Source organism: Ricinus communis, chromosome 2 (genome assembly GCF_019578655.1).
Source record: "Ricinus communis isolate WT05 ecotype wild-type chromosome 2, ASM1957865v1, whole genome shotgun sequence".
NCBI classification, from domain to species: Eukaryota; Viridiplantae; Streptophyta; class Magnoliopsida; order Malpighiales; family Euphorbiaceae; genus Ricinus; species Ricinus communis.
In genome coordinates, this window is record NC_063257.1 from 20,597,992 (window position 1) to 20,623,173 (window position 25,182).

Below are 25,182 nucleotides of genomic sequence, written 5' to 3' on the forward strand. Positions count from 1 at the left end.
TAAGACTTGCCCTGGTCGAGTTCAACTCTCTGGGCTGTGGAGTTTGATTGCCGGATTAAAGGTCCCTAGTCGGAGCATTGCCCTTTAGGCGCCAGCTTCATTAGAAATTAAGTGACTAGACTGGATTTAAGGATCCTAGTCGAGCTTCGCTCTTGGGGCGCCAGTCCTATTGTAGTGAGAGAGCCAAAAGGCTAAGGCTATTAGTGTTGGGGTTAGGGTTATACTGAGGTATTCGTCCTTAGCACATAAAATATATTATATTGAATCATGGCATGACATGTATTTTTTTACATGACTCAATATTTATTTTGATTAAACAAATGTTTTATTGAAGAGGTTGTATTCATTTTTGGATATATAATTTTAACTCACTCTCGAGACTGACAGTCTCAAATTCAACTATTTTTCAAGTGTTTGTTAGTTTTCCGCAGTTCTTTTCCTCTAGCATCCCGACTTCCTTCACCTTCGGGTTTAATGTAACTAATTTTATTGGTATGTTTGATTTTTAAATTCTAGATTCTCTTCAGTAGTAATTTCAAAACTTATCATTTTGTAAAGGCATGTAAATTCAGGTATTGCCTATTTATGCTGGCAGACTGAATAAAATATGTAGTATCTGGGTGGTTAAAAGTTAGTTATGAATTAGTGTATTAATGGATAAAATTTAGATTATACTTTTATTGAGATAGCAGTGGTCAGGCTTGCTACGGGTTTCAATAGCCTTACGCTTACCCATTCCCTAGCGCTGGTCACAGGCCCACAAATCGGGTCGTGATAAGTTGGTATTAGAGCCTAGGTTTAGATTTCCTTCAATCTAGGTTAGCATTCTTGGTACTGTGGAGCTAGAATCAAGTCTGTCTTTATTTTTATTGACTCTAGTTTCAATTTTACCATTAGAGAGTCTATTATTTCTTTCTTGTGAGCTAATCTTTGATACTGTATTGAGAATAAGCATAGTAGCGATAGCAAGGTCAAATATTTGTGGTGAGTTCTCTACTCAGTGGTGGTGCACTTTCTTTTATGAGATGTTAGGAAGCACGGTAGATTCATTACCGTTTCTATAAGTGATTAGTGCAAACCAGCCTTAGATGCTTTGATTTGTTGTCTTCACAATGGGCAATACAGTTTGGGATTGATGTAGAGTATAGTTGCAATCATACCATAATTGCCTCGTCATTACATCAGGTATCGTCTTAATGAGTAAAGCTGGCCTTAGTACTTAGAATATCGAGCTGAGGTCAAGGTTGAGTTTTGTGGTTGTAAGAAGAATAAGAATGGTGGTTGGTGTATCTTTCAGGCACTCGGAATCCAGAGAAGCTTAAGCGAATGCTACTTATATTTTTCTAGTAGAACAAAAGTGTTTTAAAATATATTGCGTCCAGTCCTGCAAGAAACTCATTATGGCATTTTATTATTAGGCATGCACATATCCATAACTCATTTTTAGGATATGCATCATACATCATGCATTGCACCATTTGGTGATAAGGGGTGTCATCACCCTAGTGCGCAATATTGTAGAATTTAAAAAAAATGACTAGAGATTTTACGATTTTATAAAGGTGTTTTCCAAGATAATAATAATTTTTATTAATAATGATTAAAAGTAAATAAATAAGTAAATTTTTTCAAAGTAAGTTGTGTTAGCTTGGAGTTCTCTGGATGACAAGCTTAGTTGCTGTGAGAATGGATTTGTAGCTCAGTATCTCCATTTTAGACTGTAGAGGGACAGAGGAGACTTTCTAGATTCCAGTTGCGGAGGAGTTCTGTTTTCGGGGTGACATGATTTCAATACCTAAATGGTCTTGTATCAGTTATCGCACCAGATGGATGGCATGATGTGGATGTTAAGGATATTCAGTACGTGTAAGGGACGCATCATTAGGAAAGAAGTTGGCAAATGGAATTTGGCAGGACCAGAGTTGGTTTAGATCTTTTATTTCAGAGAAGATTCATATTATCCACGAGCAGTTGAAGACAGCTTTCAGTAGGCAGAGGAGTTATACAGACCCGAAGCGGAAGCGCATGGAGATTGGTATTAGAGAGTATGTATTCCTAAGGCATCTCCTATGCAAGAAGTGATGCGATTTGGTAAGAAAGGCAAGTTAGCCCCTTATTGTGTGGAACCCTTGAGATGATAGACCGAATTGGTGAAGTGGCATACAAGTTGGACTTGCCACCAAATTTCTCGCATTTCATCCGGTATTTCATATATCCGCATTGAGGAAGTATATTCTCGATCCTTAGTATGTGTTGCAACCTCAGTATGTGGATCTGAGCAAAGATTTGACTTGTGAGGAGCAGCCAGTCATGATCGTGGATACTCAAGTTCGCCAACTTGCTCTAGGGTTTTACTGATGGTCAAGGTGTTGTAGCTGAATTATTCTATCGAGAAAAGTATTCGGGAAGCCGAGTAGGAGATGAGAGATTCCTACTCTTATTAGTTTTAGTCTTAATGTAAGCCTTTTTCTTTTAAAATTCGAGGACGAATTTTCTTAAGGGGAGAAGAATGTAATACCCGAAATTATTTTTGAGAAAATAATAATAATATTAGTAATAATGAGTTTTTATTTAATTTTATTTTATTTTATTTTAATTAATTTATTAGAATGATTTAAAATAGAACTTTAATGCTAGATAGAAATAAAGGGATTTATTTAATATATCTAATTAGTTTGATTTTTTTAAGAAATTAATTAAGTGAGTTCCATGGAGGATAAATTATATTTTATATATATGGGTCACACTTAAATTTCCTCTCAATATGAATTAAATATTATATTTGAAAGTTATGAAAGAAATAGTAAATAATATTTTATGTGCGTTATCTGTGTTAGCTACAATCTAAGGCAGTGTACCTATCGATGCAGTCTAGCACTAATGGCGAGTATCAAGGTCGTATTCCTTGGGAAAGTGAAAGCCCAGAGTTACTCCTTTGTTCTTTGTTATATTAACCTAAAATGAGTGATGAATACTTTCTAAACTAACTAATAGCTACAATCTAAGTTCTAAGGGAGATGCAAGAGTAATTGATAACTAAAATAACTAAGGCAAGAGAGCAAACCCAAAGGGAACCTAAACTAGTTGGCAATCAAACAAAAGATAAAGGATTGTTGAATCTAATTATGCTACCCGTGGACGAATTCTTAACCGAATTTGATTTCTCTCTCGAGATAACCGAATTCCTAAATCTAATAACCTAAAGTTGGAATCTCTTCCTAACGATTGATTCTTAAATAAGCATTAAGCTTTAATCCGCCTCTATTAAGCTTTGTTAATTCTTAATCCGACTAGTTAATTATCCTTATCTCTAAGCGATTATTAACCAGTTTTTGCTATTCAAAATTTCAAATGCCAAATGGACTTCTCAATCACACAGAGCAATCTAAACACACAATTCACAATGTCTCATGAATAATGATTATCTTATTAATACTGAAAGCAAGAAGAATACAAAACTAACCCAAACAATCCAACAATATAATATTAAGCCAACATAGTAAAGAAATCCCAATGGATTTAATCAATCTAGCTAATCATGTTCATTATCAAAATACACAAGAATTCAATTACAACAATGAGCAAAGGTAGAGAAAACCCGATTACACCCTTGGATGAGAGTAAACAGCCCCAATTCCTCTTGCTTAATCTTGAATTGATCCTTGTTCCTCTTGCTCGATTTGAAAACCAATCAACGAACCTCACCCAATCTTCAATCCTTGAAGGGAATCCAATTGAAACCTTGATCCAAGTCTCCTTTTCTCTTGTTTTCAGCTCAGAAAACCCTTAGGGAGAGAAAAATTAGGGTTTGGGACGTTCTCCCCCGCTCTCTCGCTCTTTTTTTCATTCTTTTAATTAATTTTCCCTGTCGCTGCCAACACGGCCATGTCCCTGGCCATGTTGGGGACACAGGCTGGTGTTCCCGGCCGTGTTACTCTTTGTGGCCGTGCTCCCTAAGAACTTCTTTTTCGTTGATGTGTGATGCACCCAACACGGCCCGTGTTTGTTCCTGTGTTGGGAACACATCCTGTGTTGGTGCCCGTGTTGAGAACATGGCCAGTTCTTCCCTTTTTCATTCTTCGACTTCTTTTGGACCTAATGCACACAAACAGACGTATAAGGTGAGTGTTGGGACCAATTCACATCCAAATGTCCATAAAATCAATCTTAAAAATCCCATTTAGATGTGTGTATTTTACGCACATTAATATTCTTATAAAAGAATTTATTAAGGAATGGCAAGATTTAATTAGCAATGGTGTTGGATCAAATTGGAAATTAGTCAACAAATTGGTTAGTTAAGTTAATTAAGTGTTAGGATTAATTTGACAATTAATTATGAAATAAGGGCTAAAAGTATAATTGCATTAATATGGGGTTTAAATGAGAACTTTTAAGGTTAGTATTTTTGTAATTAAATATGTCGGTAAGGGCATTTTAGTAATTTCACCATTACAAGCAAGGGTAAATAAGTAACTCTCTATTTTTAATAATTTTAATTTGTCCAAAATAAGTAGTTAGAGGGATTAATGGAAATACTAAAGAAAAGCTGGAGGGTTAAACAAAAATTTTGCAGGGGGTAATAGTTAGTAATTAAAAAGAATGAGAGACTAGATGGTTATTAAGTAGAAATTGAGGGACCATTTTACGATAATAAAAGAAAGAAAAGAGAAAGAGAAATCGGGGAAGAAGAAGAAGAGGGAGAGGAGGAGAGCTTGGGGCCTACTGTCCATGGTAGGTAGAGGAGGAAGGCGTCGGAGGTGCGTTGGAGCTGGCCGTTGAAGCAGCTAACATTGGCGAGCATGGCAGCAGCACCGACGATAGAGAATGACGGCGATAAGCAGCAGAAAAGTGTAAGAAGCAACAGCAACTCTTTGACGCCATTCATTTCATTTTCGCCGACGGCGACAGGTGATTCCGATGGCGATCAACTCGCCTGAGAGTGGGCTTCCATTTGGGGGCAGTGGCGGCGACATTGGTGGCCGGTGAAAAGCTTGTCTGGCAAAGAAAATTTTGTATAGGCAGCCAGGATTCTAGATTTTTTTCGGCGAGTTCTGATAAGGTATGGTTGATCAGAGTTCATAGATGAACTCTCCTCAACTCAAGCTTTCCAATTGCACTAATTTTGCGGCGATCGGACTCCGTTTGAAAATCGACGGTCAAAACTATCTGTGATTTTCTCCAGACGATCGGGGGCTGGATCGAAGAATCACATGCTAGAATCATCATCTGCGTGCTATTTCGAGTCCGTAGGCGAATTGGGATCGTCGATCGGACTTCGGCGGCTGAAGGCAAGTCGGTTGATTTATCAAGTGTCTCGGTAATTCTCTAGTCATTGATTTTTAGAGATTTTTAATTAAAAATTATTTGATTAATTATAGTGTTGCATACCAGGAAAATTATGTGTGGATTGATTGTCAAAATAATGGTGTGTCGGACCGTTTGCCAATAATTATGATCTATGATGTGTTGTGGAGTCGGAAAAAAAATAATATAGTTTTGGTGGCCCGACTCCCATTAATTAATTGATGAATATTCGAAGTGTTTCTAGCAGGTCCTGGACCCATTATATGGGGGGTAAACGTCCATATTATTAAGGGGAGTTCTGCCAAATTTTCAGTAGAATTTATCTGAGTTGAAATTCTTAAACAGTTAGTTCTAGGAGTCTAGGCCTAGGGTTATTTATTAAATGTTTTACTTTTATTAATTGAATTATTCCCGTAAATAGATAATCCATCTTTTCAACTCGCTCCATCGAGGCATAGGAACAAAGCAAGGGGGTCATCAGAATTGTGAGTTAAAGTCAAATAAATGAGTTTAAGGGGGGGAGAATGTAACACCCGGAATTTTTATATATTTAATAATGAGTTTTTATTTAAGTTAATTTTAGCTTCATTATTATTGGATTTAATTTGAAATGATTTAATGAAAAATTTAATATTAATCAAAGAAATGAGTTATTTTCTATACCCAATTAGTTTGAAATTTTAAGAAATTATTCAAGTAAATTATTTGAGAAATGATTATATTTTGGTTATTCAAAATTTTCCCAAATGCATATTTATATAAGTAAAATTATATATTGGAAAATTTTGGAAGAAATTATAAAGGATGTTTTTATAAAAGAATTTTGGGAGAATTGGTATTATAATTGATTAGTAGTATTAAATTTTAAGTTGAAAATTGATTATTTAATTTAATTGTGTGTAGGATTTAATTGGAGGATTATTTTGGAATAAGGATTAAAAGTATGATTTTATTTTTATGGGGTTTTAATGGAAATTTGTGAGTTTGGTATTTTCGTAATTAAATATGTTGGTCAGGGGTATTTTTGTAATTGTGTATTTTCAATAATTCGGTTTTGGCCCAAATTAATTAGTTAAGGGCTTAATTGAAAGGCTAAAAAGAAGTTTGGGGGTTAAATTGGAATTATGCAGGATGAAATTGTAAGTAATTAAGGAAGTTGAGGGACCAAATTGTAATAAGGAAAAGTTCAGGGGTCAAATGTCGATATTGAAGGGAAAGAAATCGGGGAAGAAGAAAGGAGGAGAGAAAGAGAGAGAGTGCGGCGCCGGGGAAGAGAGAGAGAGGGACGCTGCAGGCGTCGGTGGCGAGCTCCGGGCGAGGCAATGGCAGCAGCAGGCAGAGCATGAGGCGGAATCGCGGTGGCGGCCCGAGGTCGTTCCGCTTCCAGGTTGGCGGCCGAGTCGAGTGGCGATCGGCTCCTCTCGGCAAGGGCTCTCTTTTGGCAGCAGCGGCAACGCCTGTGGTGGCGGGAGACGGAAGATCCGGTGGAGAGAGAAAGTAGGGGGCAGCCGCGTTTTTGGATTTTTCCGGCGAGCTCCGGCGAGCTCTGAAAGATCGGAGGACATATCCCGACTCTCCTCTGCTCAAGCTTCGCGATGGCACTGGTTTCGTGGCGATCGGGCTTCGTTTGCAAATCGACGGCCGTGATCGTTCGCAAATCTCTCCGGACGATCGGGTGTCAGATCAAAAATCGGGCGGGATCGCCATCGGCCGTCGTTGAGTCCGATGGTGTGTTCGGATCGTCGATCGGACTCCGGCGGCCGGAGGCGAGTCGACCGAGCAATCGAGCGTCTCGGTAATTTTCTCTGGCCGTTGATCTTAGAAATCCTTTGATTTTAAATTTTTGTTTATTGGGTTATATTGAGTATTTGATGATATTTGTGAGTCATAAATAATTGTCTGTCAGTCGCCTGCCTTGTGTTTTGTGCTGTGTGGCGGAGTTGGGAAATAGTGAAGTTTGGGGACCCGACTCCCGTTGTTTAAATTGTTGGATATTTGGAGTGTTTTTCTGGCAGGTCCTGGACCCGTTTTTACGGGGGGTAATGTTCGTGTTGTAGAGGAGGTTCTGCCGGATTTTCGGTAGAATTCTCCCGAGTCGAGATTCTTAGACAGTCAGTCCTAGGAATCTAGACCTAGGATCTATTGTAATTGTCTCAGCGTATTGATAAATTATTTTCCGTGACTAGATTGTCAGTTCGTTCAGCTCGCTCCTACCGAGGCACCGGAGCAGAGCTAGGAGGTCGCCAAACCTGTGAGTTAAAGTCATTTAATCTTTGCGCTAGTGCTAGTCTGATTTTAATATGCTATTTAGAATTTGTGCTTAATATGATTATTAGTATCGCAAAATAAATGATTTCACTTGATTATTAATATTTGAAATAATATAAATATTATTATTAGTATGTTATAATAATACAAACGTTATTATTTTTCCCCTCACAAATTGCATGTTGTTTTACCTTAGATCTGTAATCTTTATTTCGATATGTGTTGGTTGAGTTCATCAGATAATGATATTTATTATATGTGATGATTGCGAATTAGGAAATGTGGCTTGTAGAACATGCCGCCTGATGGGTTACATCAGGACCGCGTGCGCACCGGTAATGATCATGGATATAAGGTTATTATGGATTTGTTTGCCCTGATCGAGCATTGCTCTCTGGGCTGAGTTCAGTTGATTGCCGGAGTTAAGGTCCCTGATCGAGCTTGCTCTCTGGGCGCCAGACCTGTTGGATTAAGAGAGCCGAAAGGCTACTAGAATTTGGGGTTTAAGGTTCTACCGAGCCACTCGTCCCGTAAAAGTAAATATATATTTTTTTATTTATTTATTTATTATGGTATTTGATTATAATGTGATTTGTATTTACGTGCATGGTTTGATATACTGATTTGAATAATCTATATTGTCTGAGAAGAATGCAATAGTCCCCAGATTATTTGATTTTAACTCACTCTAGACCCATACTCCATTTATGTTTTCTTTCAGATTCGTGACTGTTAGTTCTCCCGCGACTCTTATTCAGTAACCCGACTCCTTCATCATCGGGTAATGTATTTGATTTGGTATGTAAATTGGTAAATCTTAGATTCTCCGCAGTAGTAATAGTAGATGTATCGGTTGTAAATTTTCTGAGTTTCAGGTCTTGCCTAGTTTTTCTGGCAGACCGAAGTATTTATGTAGAATGTAACTATTAAGATAATTTGTGGTTTTAACAATATTAATTTGAGATGAGATTTGTTTAAATCGGTGAGTGTCAGGCTTACTACAGGTTTCGGTGGCCTTAAGCCTACCCATTCCCTAGTGCCGGTCACGGGCCCACGGGTGGGGTCGTGACAAAGTTGGTATCAGAGCTTAGGTTTAGATTTCCTTCGACCTAAGTTAAGATTTTTCTTGGTACTGCGGAGTTAGGATCAAGTTTGTCTTGTTGTTTTCATTGACTCCAGTGTCTCAGCCTTCACTGTTAGAGAGTCAGTCTTTCCTTTCTTGTAAGCTTGTCTTTGGTGCCGTGCTGAGAATGTGCTTTGTAGCGATGGGAAGATCCGAAGCGCGATAGACTCGTGCTGTTTCTTCAGGTGATTAGTGTAGTCCGCCTTTAGAAGCTTTGATTGTGGATTCGATGGTGGGCGCCGCAGTCAGTTTTAGTGTAGAGCGTGGTTGCAGTCATGTCATGAGCTGCCTCGTCATCGCATCAGGCATCGCCTTATTGAGTAGCGCCTAAGGTAGTGCCTGGGAAGTCGAGCGGAGGTCGGCTTTATGGTTGAGTTGGTGATTGTAAGAAGCTTAAGAAAGGTGGCAGGAGTGTTTTCGGATGCTCAGCATCCAGAGAAACTTAAGTGAACATTATTTATTTTTCTAAGTAGAACAAGTGTTTTAAAATACAATATTGCGCCCAGTCCCGTAAGAATGCATTATGGCATTTCACTGTTAGGCATGCATAAATTCATTTTAGGACATGCATCATACATCGTGCATTGCAACCCTTGGTGATAGGGGGCATCATCACCCTAGCGCGCGATATTGTAGAATTTTATATAAAGAAAAATGGCTAGAGATTTTACGATTTTATAAAAGTATTTTTCCAAGATAATAAAGTTTTTATCAGTGATGATTATAAAGTAAATAAATAAGTAAAATTTTCAAAGTAAATAGTGTTAGCTTGAGAATTCTCTGGATGACGAGTTGAGTTGTTGAGAGAGTGAGTATGTGGAGCTGTAGGCCCCATGTTGGATTATAAAGGAGGTTTCTGGATTTGAGTCAAGGAGGAATCTTGTGTCAGGATGGCATGAGTTGTGTCGGTTATGGAAACTAGATGGATGGTATGTCATAAGTGGTGTGGTTTGGTAAGAAAATATGGTTGTGAGAACCCTTGGTTTTGTCGGCAGGTTAGTGAGGTGGCATGTAAGTTGGACTTGCCGCCAAGGATTAGTAATGTTCTCTGAGGTTAAATCCAGTTGTTCGTAGGTCTGAGTTGAGGAAGTATATTTTCGATCCTTTGCTCGTGTTGGACCCTTAGTGTGTGGAAGCAAGTGAAGATTTGGTTTCCGAGGAGTAGTAAGTGAGAATCGCGGATTTTCAGGTTCGCCAGTTTTATTTAAAGGTTTTATCGATGAGTCTTGTGGTTAGTTTATTTCTGCCGAGGGAAAAGTTCCCGAGAAGCCGAGTTGGAGATGAGAGGTTCCTAATTAGTTTCTGTCTTGAGTGAAACCCCTTTTCTTTTAAAATTCGAGGTCGAATTTGTTTTAAGGGGGGGAGAATGTAACACCCGGAATTTTTATATATTTAATAATGAGTTTTTATTTAAGTTAATTTTAGCTTCATTATTATTGAATTTAATTTGAAATGATTTAATGAAAAATTTAATATTAATCAAATAAATGAGTTATTTTCTATACCCAATTAGTTTAAAATTTTAAGAAATTATTCAAGTAAATTATTTGAGAAATGATTATATTTTGGTTATTCAAAATTTTCCCAAATGCATATTTATATAAGTAAAATTATATATTGGAAAATTTTGGAAGAAATTATAAAGGATGTTTTTATAAAAGAATTTTGGGAAAATTGGTATTATAATTGATTAGTAGTATTAAATTTTAAGTTGGAAATTGATTATTTAATTTAATTGTGTGTAGGATTTAATTGGAGGATTATTTTGGAATAAGGATTAAAAGTATAATTTTATTTTTATGGGGTTTTAATGGAAATTTGTGAGTTTGGTATTTTCGTAATTAAATATGCTCGTGGGTATTTTTGTAATTGTGTATTTTCAATAATTCGGTTTTGGCCCAAATTAATTAGTTAAGGGCTTAATTGAAAGGCTAAAAAGAAGTTTGGGGGTTAAATTGGAATTATGCAGGATGAAATTGTAAGTAATTAAGAAAGTTGAGGGACCAAATTGTAATAAGAAAAAGTTCAGGGGTCAAATGTCGATATTGAAGGGAAAGAAATCGGGGAAGAAGAAAGGAGGAGAGAGAGAGAGAGTGTCGGGAAGAGAGAGAGGGAGCTGCAGCGTCGGTGGCGAGCTCCGGGGGCGCTGGAGTGGCGTCTTGTTGGCGGCAAGCCGGCCCGGAGGTTCCTACCGCTTCCGGCGGTGTTGGCGGCCGAGTCGAGTGGCGATCGGCTCCTCTCGGCAAGGGCTCTCTTTTGGCAGCAGCGGCAACGCCTGTGGTGGCCGGAGACGGAAGAACCGGTGGAGAGAGAAAGTAGGGGGCAGCCGCGTTTTTGGGTTTTTCCAGCGAGCTCCGGCGAGCTATGGAAGATCGGAGGACATATCCCGACTCTCCTCTGCTCAAGCTTCGCGATGGCACTGGTTTCGTGGCGATCGGTCTTCTTTTGTAAATCGACGGCCGTGATCGTTCGCAAATCTCTCCGGACGATCGGGTGTCAAATCGAAAAATCAGAAGCGGGGATCGTCATCAGCGCGTCGTTGTGAGTCCGATGATGTGTTCGGATCGTCGATCGGACTCGGCCGAGGCGAGTCGAGCGATCGAGCCAATTTTCTCCGGCCGCTTGATCTTAGAAATCCTTTGATTTTAAATTTGTGTTTATTGGGTTATATTGAGTATTTGATGATATTTGTGAGTCATAAATAATTGTCCTCGGTTGCCGCCTTGTGTTTTGTCTTTGTGTGGCGAGTCGGAAATAGTGAAGTTTGGGGACCCGACTCCCGTTGTTTAAATTGTTGGATATTTGGAGTGTTTTTCCGCAGTCCCGGACTCGTTTTTACGGGGGGTAATGTTCGTGTTGTAGAGGAGGTTCTGCCGGATTTTCGGTAGAATTCTCCCGAGTCGAGATTCTTAGACAGTCAGTCCTAGGAATCTAGACCTAGGATCTATTGTAATTGTCTCGGTATTGATAAATTATTTTCCGTGACTAGATTGTCGGCCTGCTCACCGCCCTACCGAGGCACCGGAGTAGAGCTAGGAGGTCGCCAAACCTGTGAGTTAAAGTCATTTAATCTTTGCGCTAGTGCTAGTCTGATTTTAATATGCTATTTAGAATTTGTGCTTAATATGATTATTAGTATCGCAAAATAAATTATTTCACTTGATTATTAATATTTGAAATAATATAAATATTATTATTACTATGTTATAATAATACAAACGTTATTATTTTTTCCCTCACAAATTGCATGTTGTTTTACCTTAGATCTGTAATCTTTATTTCGATATGTGTTGGTTGAGTTCATCAGATAATGATATTTATTATATGTGATGATTGCGAATTGGGAAATGTGGCTTGTAGAACATGCCGCCTGATGGGTTACATCAGGACCGCGTGCGCACCGGTAATGATCATGGACATAAGGTTATTATGGATTTGTTTGCCCTGATCGAGCATTGCTCTCTGGGCTGAGTTCAGTTGATTGCCGGAGTTAAGGTCCCTGATCGAGCTTGCTCTCTGGGCGCCGGCTTATTTGGAATTCAAGTGTTCAGGCTGGAGGTAAGGACCCTGATCGAGCTTGCTCTCTGGGCGCCAGACCTGTTGAATTAAGAGAGCCGAAAGGCTACTAGAATTTGGGGTTTAGGGTTCTACCGAGCCACTCATCCCGTAAAAGTAAATATATATATATTTTTTTATTTATTTATTATGGTATTTGATTATAATGTGATTTGTATTTACGTGCATGGTTTGATATACTGATTTGAATAATCTATATTTTCTGAGAAGAATGCAATAGTCCCCAGATTATTTGATTTTAACTCACTCTAGACCCATACCTCCATTTATGTTTTTTTTCATATTCGTGACTGTTAGTTCTCCCGCGACTCTTATTCAGTAACCCGACTCCTTCATCATTGGGTGATGTATTTGATTTGGTATGTAAATTGGTAAATCTTAGATTCTCCGCAGTAGTAATAGTAGATGTATCGGTTGTAAATTTTCTGAGTTTCAGGTCTTGCCTAGTTTTTCTGGCAGACCGAAGTATTTATGTAGAATGTAACTATTAAGATAATTTGTGGTTTTAACAATATTAATTTGAGATGAAATTTGTTTAAATCAGTGAGTGTCAGGCTTACTACGGGTTTCGGTGGCCTTAAGCCTACCCATTCCCTAGTGCCGGTCACGGGCCCACGGGTGGGGTCGTGACAAAAGGGAAAGCAATATCACCATCTCATTAATTAAATCTATGTCTAGTGTTAAAACAAGGAGAGTACTAAGTGATTAGCTAGAATAGATACTGTTTTATCATATAGTTTATTAAAATTATCTTGTTGCATATTTACTTTATTAGTTTATTTATTTATTTTATGAACTTTTTTATTATTTCAAAATATTGGTTTAGAGTGTTTAGAGTATTTTTAGTGTTTTGTATTAATAATTAGTTTTTATAATAAATGACCTCATAACATATCAATTTCATGATGTTTTACAACTTTTACTATAAAAAATAATTTTTGTAACTTGCGAGTACTAAATTTGATAAATCAACAAACATTATTATGTTTATTGTGTAAAATTAATTTTGATATAAAACTAAAATGTTGAATTCAAAAAGAAATAGTTCAAAATCCTAAGCCATTAGATGTAGTAAAAATTAATGGCCAAAAGATAATGTAAAACTGAAAAATTTTATATAGTAACTAGAATCAGATATGGCGAGTTGAATTGTGACCATTAAATGTTATACATCATAAAAAGGAAAGAATATCCAGTAGACATTATTTAAAATAGTCTATCTACCTTAAATTATTATCACATTACACTAGTTATGATTTCACTTTTTAAATATTATATTAAATTTCTTTCACAGTTTGTAATAATATATTTATTCTTTTTTGTTAGTTTTTCAATTAATTTCTGTTAAACTAAAAAATAGCGTTTGAATGCCTAAATAAAAAATGAATAGGTATTTTAATTTCTAACTTTTTAATAGTATGCTAAATTCTTGATGTAGTTTGTAATAATGTAATGATTCCTTCTTCTATTATTTTTTTTTTAATTTATGATCAATTTTGGCTAAAACATCTGTCTCCTTTTTCAACTGATATATTTCATATTTTTATTTTCTACCTATAGTTTAAATTCCTTAAATTTAATAACCTATAATGAGCACTTTTCAACAAAATTATTAGCTTATTATACTATATTCATATAAATTTCATAATGTAATTGAATTATTTAAATTAATTGAAATAACTAAAAGAATGTAAATTAGTAATTATTATATCAATATGTTCAAAACAATTAAAGTAATTAATAAACTTATTAGTCAATTCTATTAATTGTTTCTAAATCTATAATAATTTTAGTAATTACTTTGAGAAAATAATATTTAAACTTATTAACAACACAATCATTTACTTGTTTATATAATATCAATTAATTTTATAAAATTAGATGAATTCAATTAAACTATAATACTTAATGATATATTAGCTAAGTATTTTATCTTGAAATATTAATTGCAGTTATTAAACTTGAAGAATTTATATTATAAATTAAAAATACAAATATGAAATTTGTAACAAAAAATGTTTCTTAATGGAAAGAATAAGAGAAGAAAAAAATTAATACATTAGTATAAATTACATGAAGAATTTGTAGAATAAATTAAATTGAAAGATTGACTAATATAAGCACTTTTTCATTTTTACTCAGTTAATTAAAATACATTTTATTAAAACTAGCGGAGGAACTATTGAAAGGAAAAAAATAAAATATTATTTAAACGATAAAAGAGGTTTAATATGATATTGATAGTGTAATAGTAATCTCATGGGGCAAATTATAATTACTCATTTAAGAAACTCCATATGGTAAAAATGTTATTGCATATCCAGAAATGATAAACTTGAGTAGCAATAATAGAAGATAAAAGCCAAATACGCTACAGCTGTATATATACTAAAAATGGTTTTTGTTGAAACAGTGAGTAGAATCCACCTAAATATTGTTTGTAATTTAAGCAATCTGTGAAAAGATACTCATAGTTTGTTCCATTTATTTTGGCAAGTTTAAGCATTTATGGAATCAAATACAAAAACACATGGCACTTCAGAGTGTCAAGATACCAGCAATAACTGGGGACAAATATTATCTATAAAACAGATGAGAGTTGAGCCTTTCATCTTCACTTTCTCTCTACTAATTTTTCTTCATTTTCCTTTCTTTAGGTATATATGTGGAATACATATTCTTAAAACTTAAGTTGTGGTTATTATTGTATGCCATTTAAGAGATGTTCCTTCTTGTGTAGGTGAATAAGCATTTGAAGCAAATGGAGAATGTAAATAAAGAATTCCCATCGGTTGAGAATGCACAGATGACTGGACATAAGGATTCTCAAGGTCGTCCACTAGACTCTAACATGGCCCAGAAGAAGTTGAGAAGGTGAATCTATTTATATATTTATGTGGAATATATCATTGAACTGTATATTGTTGTATATTGTTTTGTTGATATCAAAATTTTGTTTTTTATATTCAAATGGTATAAACTTTTAATTTTATTTTTTAATACCACACTTATTATTTCTGTTTCAATCGATGATGCCTATTGGATTTCACTGTTTCTTTCCTGGCATGGAAACCAAAAATTTATGTAAGCATGACACTAATTAATACATCACTCACTAACGAGAGTCTTTAAGCATAATTAGTAAAGTGGATCCTACTAGAGGATCCAATCAACAAGTGATATGTTAATAATAGTAGACTTCCAGTTGCTACGTCAACAAAAATCACTAGAATCTAGTTAATATTATTAATTGAAATAAAAATAACAGATATAGTACTAAAATGAAATAAATTTAAAAACTTAATACCATTTAAATATAAGTGGTATAATTTTAGTACCAACAAGTAATTTACCTTTACATTGAATGATTTGGTGCACTCAGAATAGTGCATCCTCTTCAAATATGCATGTGAGACGATAGGAGAGAAACACTAAAGAGGAATACTGAAGTTGTAAACTCTGATAATTTACAATCATCAATGAATTCTTGTAAACTGTCCTAACTTATAATAATCAATAAATTGTTGTAGTCTTGCAGATTAATGGCAAGTAGAGAGTACTCTCAGAAGTATCGTATGAAGCAACTCCACTATATTCTGCAACTTGAAACTGAAGTGAAAGCTCTCCAAGTAACCAAAATCTCTCCATATGCATGTATGCATTGTCTAACAATTTTCGTAATATTACATACTTTTTTTTTCTCATGCAGGCTGAAGTTTCCATTATCTCTCCAAGAATTAAGTATGTCGATCGTCAGAATTCTTTACTACGAGTGGAAAATGGGTCAATAAAACATAGGCTTTCTACCTTTTCTAGTGACCTTATGATCAAAGAAGGTTTCTAATATTTGTATATTCTTCTTATCTTCTAGTCTACATTCATAGATAAATAACTAATGGGTTAGTAATGATTCCAATGAACTTATTCGATATATATATTTAATTAATCTTGCAGCTCAATATGGGGAACTGAAGAAGGAAAGGGACATCTTGAAACAATTTTATGTGGTGAATCAACAACAATTCCCTGAGTATTTCAACGCAATACCAACTACTACTGGGAATTTTTTGCAGTTTGGGAGCCTCTTACGTTTTTAGTCCTTTTACGGGACTTTAAGAACAATGGCTAATAAGAAATTGAGTCATGAATAAACATGTACTTTATTCATTTATCTGTTTCTTTGTCGTGTGTTTCATGTACTTTTCTATCTTGGATTTATTTCTTTTGTATGTTGGATGTGCTTTCTATTTTGATTTATTTGAATGTAATAGTGGAACTATTAAATGGAGAAGTTTTAAATTTTGATTGGAATAGAAGTTGCAAGCATTTCCACCTATTCTTTTTTTAAAGTTAGGTTATATAGGTAGGAGCATGTATGAATAAAAAAGAAAATTATACGGACTCCGTATAAGTACAAGATTTTATATTTATCTGATGTCATTTAAGTAATGCAATTATTAATATATAATTTACTAGAAGATCTATAATAAATTAATTATTGTATATTGTAAGAAGGAAAAGAATACCTTAGTTATCTGAGGTTGCAATAATTAATGCCTAATCGATAGCAAAACGTATAATTTCATAATAAATTAATTATAACACAGGACAAAAAATTAAAAAAAAATTATGGAGAAGGAACCTTTTTTTAAGATAACAATATTAACATGTTATTATTCGTGACGGCATATATATTTTTTTTTGTAAATAATAATTAGCCTTCTATAAATGTAATTTAACATTATCTTTAAATCAATGTTATGTCAAAACTTTCAATAATTATAGAATTATTTAGCAAAAAAGTTAAAATATATAATTGATTATGGAAAGTGTTATATGTATATGGTCATTCATTTATTCAAATCAATGCACTGTAGATTCTAATATAATAAAAAAAGTTCAATTCAAAAATGAAATGAAAGGGAACGAAAAAACTAGAAGCCACTAAACTAAGTTGGTTAAAAAGATATATTTAGAAAAAATATGGTTCGTCTTTAAAATATTCAAAATAAATAGTTAAGCATATAGTAATTAGTACTAAATATTTTTTGTTTCAGGAGATTGGCATTCAGCATCTAATTTTATACATAATATTTGATCTTTTGTTTCTGTTGTTCATGAAGAATGAAGTTTAAACTTTGCATCCTCTATTACACGTGGCACAATTTGACTGAATGATTGACTGTACTGGAATGATTAAGGTTCCATACATGACCTTTATTCAGTTTTGCTAGTCTGGTTTCTTTCTCTTTTTTTTTTCAAATCAGTAGACCAACGACACTATAATTTTCCATTATGGAGTGGTTTCCATTACCATTTTGGAAGGATAACAATTAATACATAATGTGATTTCAAGTTCAAATGAACAAAAGCAACTAATCCTACCCAAAAACATAAATTCAGTCTCTTTTTAACATTAAGAATGAATAAACTGTAAAAACTTGAATGTTTGATTGAAATAAAACATAATTAAAGTTAATAATTTTAAACAAAATAAACTAAGTGAAATTACATATAAAATTTAGATGACTATTTATATCATTATCCTATATATTATAGATCGACGACGTCTTACCGGTAATATATTATAGATCGACGACGTCTTACCGGTAATACTAAAAAGAGTTAATTGATTAACATATATATTTATTTTTAAATATTTAATTGTTCATAGAAGGTGGAATATAATTATGCATAGGGGTAATCATATTTGGTATGTTTTGCTGTACTTTTCTATATAATTCTTGGACCAAGTAAGCTTCATCATTTCATACAATTTTATTAGCATCATCCTTTAAAGGTTAGTGCAAGCCAAAATTAAGTACATTTCCTTTTATATTCATCTTTGGTAGATTTTTTGCCTTATTTTGCAGGTGAATAGTAAGTTTGGAATTATGGAAGGATTCAGTGAAAGAACCAACTTACAAGGATTACCACCTTGGCCTAGAAAGCTTATTAGTGTGAGGCCATTGGGTATGGCTCCATCAATGCTCCCTTTGCTCGCCCCTAGTTCATTTCAATTCTGGAAAAAACCCTATTTTTCCAACCCAGATGACTCTTTGGCGGATAATCACAACAAGTATCGAGACTCATCGCCACAATCAGATGAGAATCTTGATACTTTTGTAACTCCTCTCTCTAGTGATTATCCTGTTAAACCAGAAATTGTGTGTGGTCGTTCCGGGCGTAACCAGTTAGACCCCAACATGGACCCTAAAAAGCTTAAACGGTGAATTTTCACAGTTCATTAGATATTTTTTTTTTTTCATTATTTTTAGTCTTCTGGATCTATTAATAATGATTTACAATCATTTCATTTTTTTTCTTTTTGTGCTTGTAGAATTATTTCCAATCGAGTTTCTGCACAAAAATCTAGAATGAAGAAGCTTCAATATGTCACTGAAATGGAAAGAAAAGCGAAGGCTTTAGAGGTAACGAGATCTCTTCCTTTTATTTCTCACAAGTTAAATAATATAATATATTTGTCCATACAAAATTTTAACTATATATATATTACATATCTTTCCTTGTTTGAAAATGCAAAGGTTGAAATAGCAGTTCTCCGTCCTCAAGTCGTAAGGTTTAAAAACCAACAACATTTATTGCAAATGGAGCAGAAGAAGTTAAATCAGGAAGTCTCTGGTCGGGCCAACAACAAATCATTGAAAGATGGTAACTATAATTGGGAAGAAATACTCTCTCTCACCCTCTTTTTCTATAAGATGAACGTCACAAAGGAATTTTTAACTTTGCAGCTGAGATTGAGGAGAATAAAGCAGAAGTGAATAGGTTGAGGCAACTCCATTTAGCACAACAACAACAGAATATGCAAGGACAACAGATGCTGCCTACTTGGAATGAACATGGGTTTGAGCAGATAATAAATGAAAGCTTTGTTCAATCTACCGGTACAGAACATTTGGTATTTATTAATTCGAACTTGGGTATAACTCTGATTCTTAATCATGAGTCTTTTTTTTATTAAGCTTGTCGTAAGAACTTGATTTTATGTTTAGGTTGCATTTTCTAATTTTCTTGAGCTAAAGAGAAACTAATTTTACCTGCATGGTCTACTATGAAACCCATAAGTGTATCCGACTAAAAGAAAAATTTATGAGGCGTATAGAAATATAAACCTACTTTTTAACAGGAGATTTCCGAGTCAAATTAGCAAACTCATATGCATGGTAGGACTGTGACAAAAGAAATTGATTGGCTTGTGCTAGCTGTTACTTTCAATCATTGTCTTATTAGATTCACTTTTGATTCTTAATAATAATTTCATTCATAAAGTATCAAATTAAAATTGTATTAAGTATGTACACAATACTATACGTATTTACATTTGAGATAAGCTTTGGATGGTAGTCAAGTTTTAGTTTTATTTCATTTTCAATGTTAAACTTTAATTTGTATTATTTTTAGTACCCAAACTATGACTATACGTATCATCAAGAGGTGAATTCGCGCGTTTCATTACTTATGCAACAATTAAAAACTGTGTGACAACCACTTAATATCCAACTCTAAAGTTTGTATTTATCCCTTATACACATAACATGATTAGTTAAATTCATGATTTAAAATGAGTTGGATATTAAGTGACTGTCATATAGTTTTTTAATTGTCGCATAAGCAATAATTTGCTTAAATTTAGCGATTTGATATCTCGGTGATAATATAATTGAAGTTTAGGTATTACAATAATATATATTAAAATTTGGTCTTGAAAATAAAATAAGATGAAAGTCTGATCACTATCGAGATGATTAAAAGGTTAAGATATGCTTTCAAAAAATGGAAGGGAAAAATCTTCTTTTAATGCATCTAGGTTAATTTCATTTCCTATATAACTTATAATTAATGGTTGAAATACTCATAGAAATGCATTGTTATCCAGAGCAAATTGACGAGAATATAGAAGAAATCGATGAATGGAGTAAAAAACAGGAGCTTGCACAAACGTGGATATCTACACTTTCAACATCTCTTCTGGTGAATCCTAATGGAAACCTCAATATGAGCTCAAACCTTGGCGGCATTGAACAAATGCTCAGTCTCAACCAAAATACCAATAGTTGTGTCTTGTGAATCTTTACTAACTGTTCACTTTTTTATTTATTGTCAACTTTTTATGTTATTTTTATTTTATTTTATTTTTAAATCTTGTTCTCGAATTTTTAGTGTTTCTTTTATTTTCCTTTTCATTTAGGTTTAATGAGCAATATTACCATATATAATGTAGAATTTAGTTATATGTACTTCTTATACTTCCAATTTTATACTAGCTTATTTGAGGTATATATGTATATATATATTACTATATAATAAAAGCCGTGAGGGATGAACAGTAACATCTCAATTGATTTTGACAAGGCAGTTTTACTGATGTGCCCTGATGCCCCCCCAAACGCATTTACGAAACGACATCGTTTCTATAAGGGCAACCGACTTCCTTCGTTGGGCAATAATAGAGCCGCGTCCCCCATATGGCAGGTGAAGAAATGACAAATAGGGCCCCCAAAGCTTGTGCACAATACGTCGTTTTATAGGACATATACGTAAATGTAGCTTAGCAACAAATGACACAAAAACACACTTTTGATACTGGAAATGACGCGGTTTCGAGGGCCATTATTGCAAAAGCAATAACACAATAAAATGACTATTTAGTCCCTAATGGATAAAAAAGGTTGTCGTTTTCATTACCCCTAATCTCCATAACCTAAATCTACCACCAATCTTTGACCTAAAAAAAAAAACCATAAATGCTTCAATCCTCTCATCCTATCTCTACTCGGTTGTTCTCTCTTCTCCTTCCTAAACTAAAAAATCTGTTGCTAACCCTTGCCTATTACATTTTCCTTTAATTCTTGCTATGGGATTATCTCTTTCTCTTATTTCTCTTATTTTCCTTCATTTACTTCTTTATTTTTTTCATTATTTTTTATGCATTTACCTTTCCCTTCCTCTGGCAAGCCGCTCATTTTTTTATGTAAATGAAGTTCTGTCGTTCCAGATCTACTACCATGCTAAACATAAATTTTAAATCTTTTTTTTCTTATTATTTTATGTAGTAAAGTCTGAGTCTTTTTTTGGTTACAGGTATCAGTGCATTCTATTTTTTTTCCTTCTCTTTTGTTTGTTGGTCACTAATCTACAATAATCTCTTTTTTTTTGTAAAGGAAAAGGGTTTCTGTAATGTAGAATCCATAATAACCTCATTTCTTTTTATTTTTTTTTTTATTTTCCTCTTTTTGATAATTTTTTGCTCCGCAGGTATGGATGAATTTTGTTTACATCCTTTCTTCTGCGTTTTGGTGGCCTGTGATTTACAAAGGGGCGACTGAGTGCCGTTACTAAGAGAGAATAGTTTTTTATTTTTTTATATTCATTTTCTCATGTTCTTCAATGGATCTGTTGTCATATTTTATTGCTTGGGTTATTGCATGTTCTATGCCTATTTTGTCTGTTCGTCTATCTTCGTATATCACAGTACTTTACGAAGATATTTTGGGTCTGTTTTCAAATCAATTTGTTGGTGGCTTGGTTTTATATTATTCACCTACTGCATGCACTGTTCAAATATACCTACGTTTGTGTATACGCATATTAACGCTTCTGCCTTTGTTGTGCCATGCATTTTGGGTCTCTGGGCTTATGGACTGAAATGTATAATTTTGGACTGAGATGGGCCTTTGTTGTTTATATGGATTGACTTTCTTTGCATGGCCCAGTGCAACGGTTTTTACCTTAATTATGTCGACTGGGTTATTGATTTTATTTCCATAATACCATGCTTGCTGATCTACACTTTGGTGATTGATGTCCCTTCTAATGGTTTTAGTTGTTACACAGATCCTCTACTCTATCTTATTGTTGATGATATCACGAATTCAGTATCATCATTGCTTTCTTCAATAATTTAGAAGCCCTATGTTTTACTTTCGGTATAAATTATATACACTCAGACTTATTTTAAAACAACTTTTTTTTATTTGTATCAAATCTCTTCCTATCTGAAAACTGAAACACTATTAAATGGTCTCATAGCTTCTGCATACCCTACGCCCCCGCCCCTCAACTTGCTTCTGATTGTACTCCTTCTTAAGTAAGTCAATAGCATGCTGTCTCTCCAAGTAACTTCCACTATAAATGCTTAGTTCCCTTCATTTAATGCTACCTTGCAACTGAAGCTCTTTTCTTTGGTGAGCTTCCTTACTTGGCATTTAATATGCTGATGTTTTCTTTTATAAATATTTTATTTTTCTGCCTTGCTATTAGCGGCAATTTTGAAGTGAAGATTTCTCTGTTCCTAATGCCATGTAGAAAGGTGTATATATAAAGAGTTTTCTTTTAATATTTTTTTCATGGGTTTGCATGGGGCTGGAGAGTGCTTCCTTAACTTTAGCATATCTCTGGCCTCTTTCTTGATTGACAAAAATACTTATTCCATGCTTTTTTTGAGCTTATTTTGAATCTGATACATAAACTGATCCTTATTTGTATCAAGTTTTCATGATTACTTTGTTTTAACTATAATGCAACTCTTTTTGAAAATTGTTTGTGCTGAAGCCTTTTTCATGACATCTTTTAATACTAGTTTATATATTATGTTTGTTTTATTGATAGCAACCCTAAAGCAAAAGGTCTTGAAAATTTTTAATACTTTCCAAGACCATATATTTTTAAAGAAAATGCCATTTTTGGTTTGTTCTTCTATTGTTATCACCTTCTTTATATTACTGTTGTTCTAACTTTACTTCCTTTTTTCATGCATACTATCAATGTGTTCAACTAAAGGGAAGCTGCACTTAATATCTGGATTGCATACTTGCTCTCTCGCTGTAAGTTTTACTTTCAATTTATATATATTTCATTCTTGTAATATATGATATATAGCTGTGATGTTTGTTGTTGGGTTGATGTTATAGGTGTTTATGTCCATTTATGAGTGCTTACCTATGCTGATGGCTTACATGATATTGTTGCTATGGTGATTTTTTATTTCTCGATTGTATCATGTGTTTGGATATTTTATTTAACTTATGCTTTGACAATTGCCTTGCTTCAATTTTCTTGAATGACTTTTCATAACCTGTTTAATTGTTGGTGTTGGATCCCACATAAATATTAATGAGAAAAAAAATAGTGCTATGACATCCATAAACAGATGTTAATATGAAGTTTCTTCTAAAAATTAAGTACTAGACTATATCAATATATTTTTGTAAAATAGGGGGCCTTGAAGGTCTTTGGTCCTCCATATATTCCACAGGACGGTACCAACTCCTTCATATTCTTATAGTATGTTTTTACATATGTCTATAGATTGTATTACAAAGGTTTGTGGGATGAGCAGTAACATCTCAATTCATTTTAAGGATGATGGTTGTTTGGATGCTTATTGTGGTGTATTTGTCTCTCTTTTACAGTTTATTTTAAGAATTTAAATTTATTGTGTGGTGGATCAATTTTCACAGGCTTTAATAGAAAACTTAAACTCATTAGTTATTCTACTTCATAAAAAAAGGCCCTACATAAACATGCCTTACATATTTTTCCCCCTTCAGCAGGGCAGACATTTTTTATAGTTTGTACGTACATACTTCTATACACTTCATTACAAAACATGTATGGGATTAACAATAATATTTCAATTGATTTTACGGATTCTTACAATTCCAATGCTTATAGTGGTCACATGCCTATCTTTTATAATTTGCTCTATTAATTTACCATTCATTGTATTTTGATTTTTTCTTTTAAAAAGGTCTTACAGAAATATGCCTAGAATTTTTTATTTTGATTCCACTTGGTGTGAATTCTTTTTACTCCCTATACATAAGCTTTTATACACTGCAACAATAATTTTTTAGGCTGGCCAGTGATATTTCAGTTGATTTCTAAGAGTTGTACTTCTGTATAGACATGCTTTTATATACTGTTATGTTATGTACTGAACCAATTTTTGCAGCTTTAAACAATATACTTTATCTTATTTGTCATTCTAATCTTTACAAAGATCTTACGGAAGCATGTCTTGCATAGTTTTTTTAACCTGAAAAAATTAAAATTTTTTTGCTAGAATATTGTATGTTTATTCTATTCCGTCGTGATTATATTTGATTTTAGATTTTGTTTCTCTGCTGATTTTTGAATATAATTTATAGATGACAATTGTAAATGTGCCTTTAGAAAATATATTGGACATTGTTTTACAGCAATTGAGACTGTCCCCAACAAGATTTGAAATGCATGAAGGTTCTGATAACATATTTACCTGTAATGTCTATTACGCGCACTATGATAATGCAGGGAATAGATTTGTGTCATGTAAGATTGGTATGAGTCCTAAATGTGCTGAGAATGGTAGCTATTCTTTATAACCTGAATATTATCGATTACAATTTTAGGAATATGCTTTTTTACAAAATGAGTCGTGAACAGTATAAAAGAGGGGAATTAGCAAATTTGTCAGAAATTGGCATCTAATGTATGATAAACTTACAACAAAGTATCACAAAGTTTGCAGGGTTATTGAGAAGATCAAGGCTGCCATTGCTAGGATTAGCCATCTTTTTTAAATGTTTTAGTTTACCTTTGTATTTTTTTAGGAGCTTAATATGGTGTAATGGTTCACATATGGTTACAGGTTGACACTTTTTACTGGGGGTTTGTTAGCTATTTTTGTTTTCCTTTTTTTGTTTTCCCTCTTTCTAAGCCCACATATATAATTATAACTCCTAAACAACAACTTTATCATGTTTTTACTTGTGTAGTTTAAATAACAGTAGCTATGTTTGTAATATAGCTTATGTTTCTACGATTTTATGCATTATAGTTTGTTTTATTGTTCCACTTTTCATGCAAGTAGCTTAGCATAATATAAGTTTACTATAAAAATG

At 33.8% G+C, this 25,182-nt stretch overlaps 2 protein-coding genes and 1 long non-coding RNA gene across 4 annotated transcripts; all 3 read left to right on the forward strand.

Moving 5' to 3' along the window:
- Positions 1-14,886: 14,886 nt before the first annotated feature.
- LOC8270282 (basic leucine zipper 34-like) lies at positions 14,887-16,581 on the forward strand. The gene is made up of 5 exons (XM_015717541.2): positions 14,887-14,931; positions 15,015-15,148; positions 15,813-15,903; positions 15,984-16,110; positions 16,229-16,581. The coding sequence occupies exons 2-5, from the start codon at positions 15,036-15,038 to the stop codon at positions 16,369-16,371; spliced, it is 474 nt and encodes a 157-aa protein (XP_015573027.1). The 5' UTR covers positions 14,887-14,931; positions 15,015-15,035; the 3' UTR covers positions 16,372-16,581.
- Positions 16,582-18,067: 1,486 nt separating this feature from the next.
- Positions 18,068-20,636, forward strand: LOC107261035 (basic leucine zipper 34-like). 2 transcript variants are annotated; one of them, XM_015717538.2, is made up of 6 exons: positions 18,068-18,074; positions 18,148-18,503; positions 18,615-18,705; positions 18,820-18,946; positions 19,030-19,218; positions 20,175-20,561. In XM_015717538.2, the coding sequence occupies exons 2-6, from the start codon at positions 18,169-18,171 to the stop codon at positions 20,363-20,365; spliced, it is 933 nt and encodes a 310-aa protein (XP_015573024.1). In that variant the 5' UTR covers positions 18,068-18,074; positions 18,148-18,168; the 3' UTR covers positions 20,366-20,561. The 2 variants fall into 2 exon arrangements, with proteins under 2 accessions (XP_015573024.1, XP_048226512.1); XM_048370555.1 differs by having other exon boundaries at positions 18,070-18,503; positions 19,030-19,182; positions 20,175-20,636.
- Positions 20,637-21,015: 379 nt separating this feature from the next.
- Positions 21,016-24,943, forward strand: LOC125369118. Its single transcript, XR_007214617.1, has 2 exons — positions 21,016-22,482; positions 23,078-24,943. It is a non-coding gene; the product is annotated as an uncharacterized LOC125369118 (long non-coding RNA).
- The last annotated feature ends 239 nt before the right edge of the window (positions 24,944-25,182 follow it).

Excerpts from the sequence above, each read along its gene's own strand:
- LOC8270282 (XM_015717541.2), top strand. The coding sequence starts at position 15,036 with ATGGAGAATGTAAATAAAGAATTCCCATCGGTTGAGAATGCACAGATG. Across the intron at positions 15,149-15,812 it reads GCCCAGAAGAAGTTGAGAAG|ATTAATGGCAAGTAGAGAGT; the intron begins GTGAATCTATTT and ends GTAGTCTTGCAG. Across the intron at positions 16,111-16,228 it reads TGACCTTATGATCAAAGAAG|CTCAATATGGGGAACTGAAG; the intron begins GTTTCTAATATT and ends TTAATCTTGCAG.
- LOC107261035 (XM_015717538.2), top strand. The coding sequence starts at position 18,169 with ATGGAAGGATTCAGTGAAAGAACCAACTTACAAGGATTACCACCTTGG. Across the intron at positions 18,706-18,819 it reads GAAAAGCGAAGGCTTTAGAG|GTTGAAATAGCAGTTCTCCG; the intron begins GTAACGAGATCT and ends GAAAATGCAAAG. Across the intron at positions 18,947-19,029 it reads CAACAAATCATTGAAAGATG|CTGAGATTGAGGAGAATAAA; the intron begins GTAACTATAATT and ends TTAACTTTGCAG.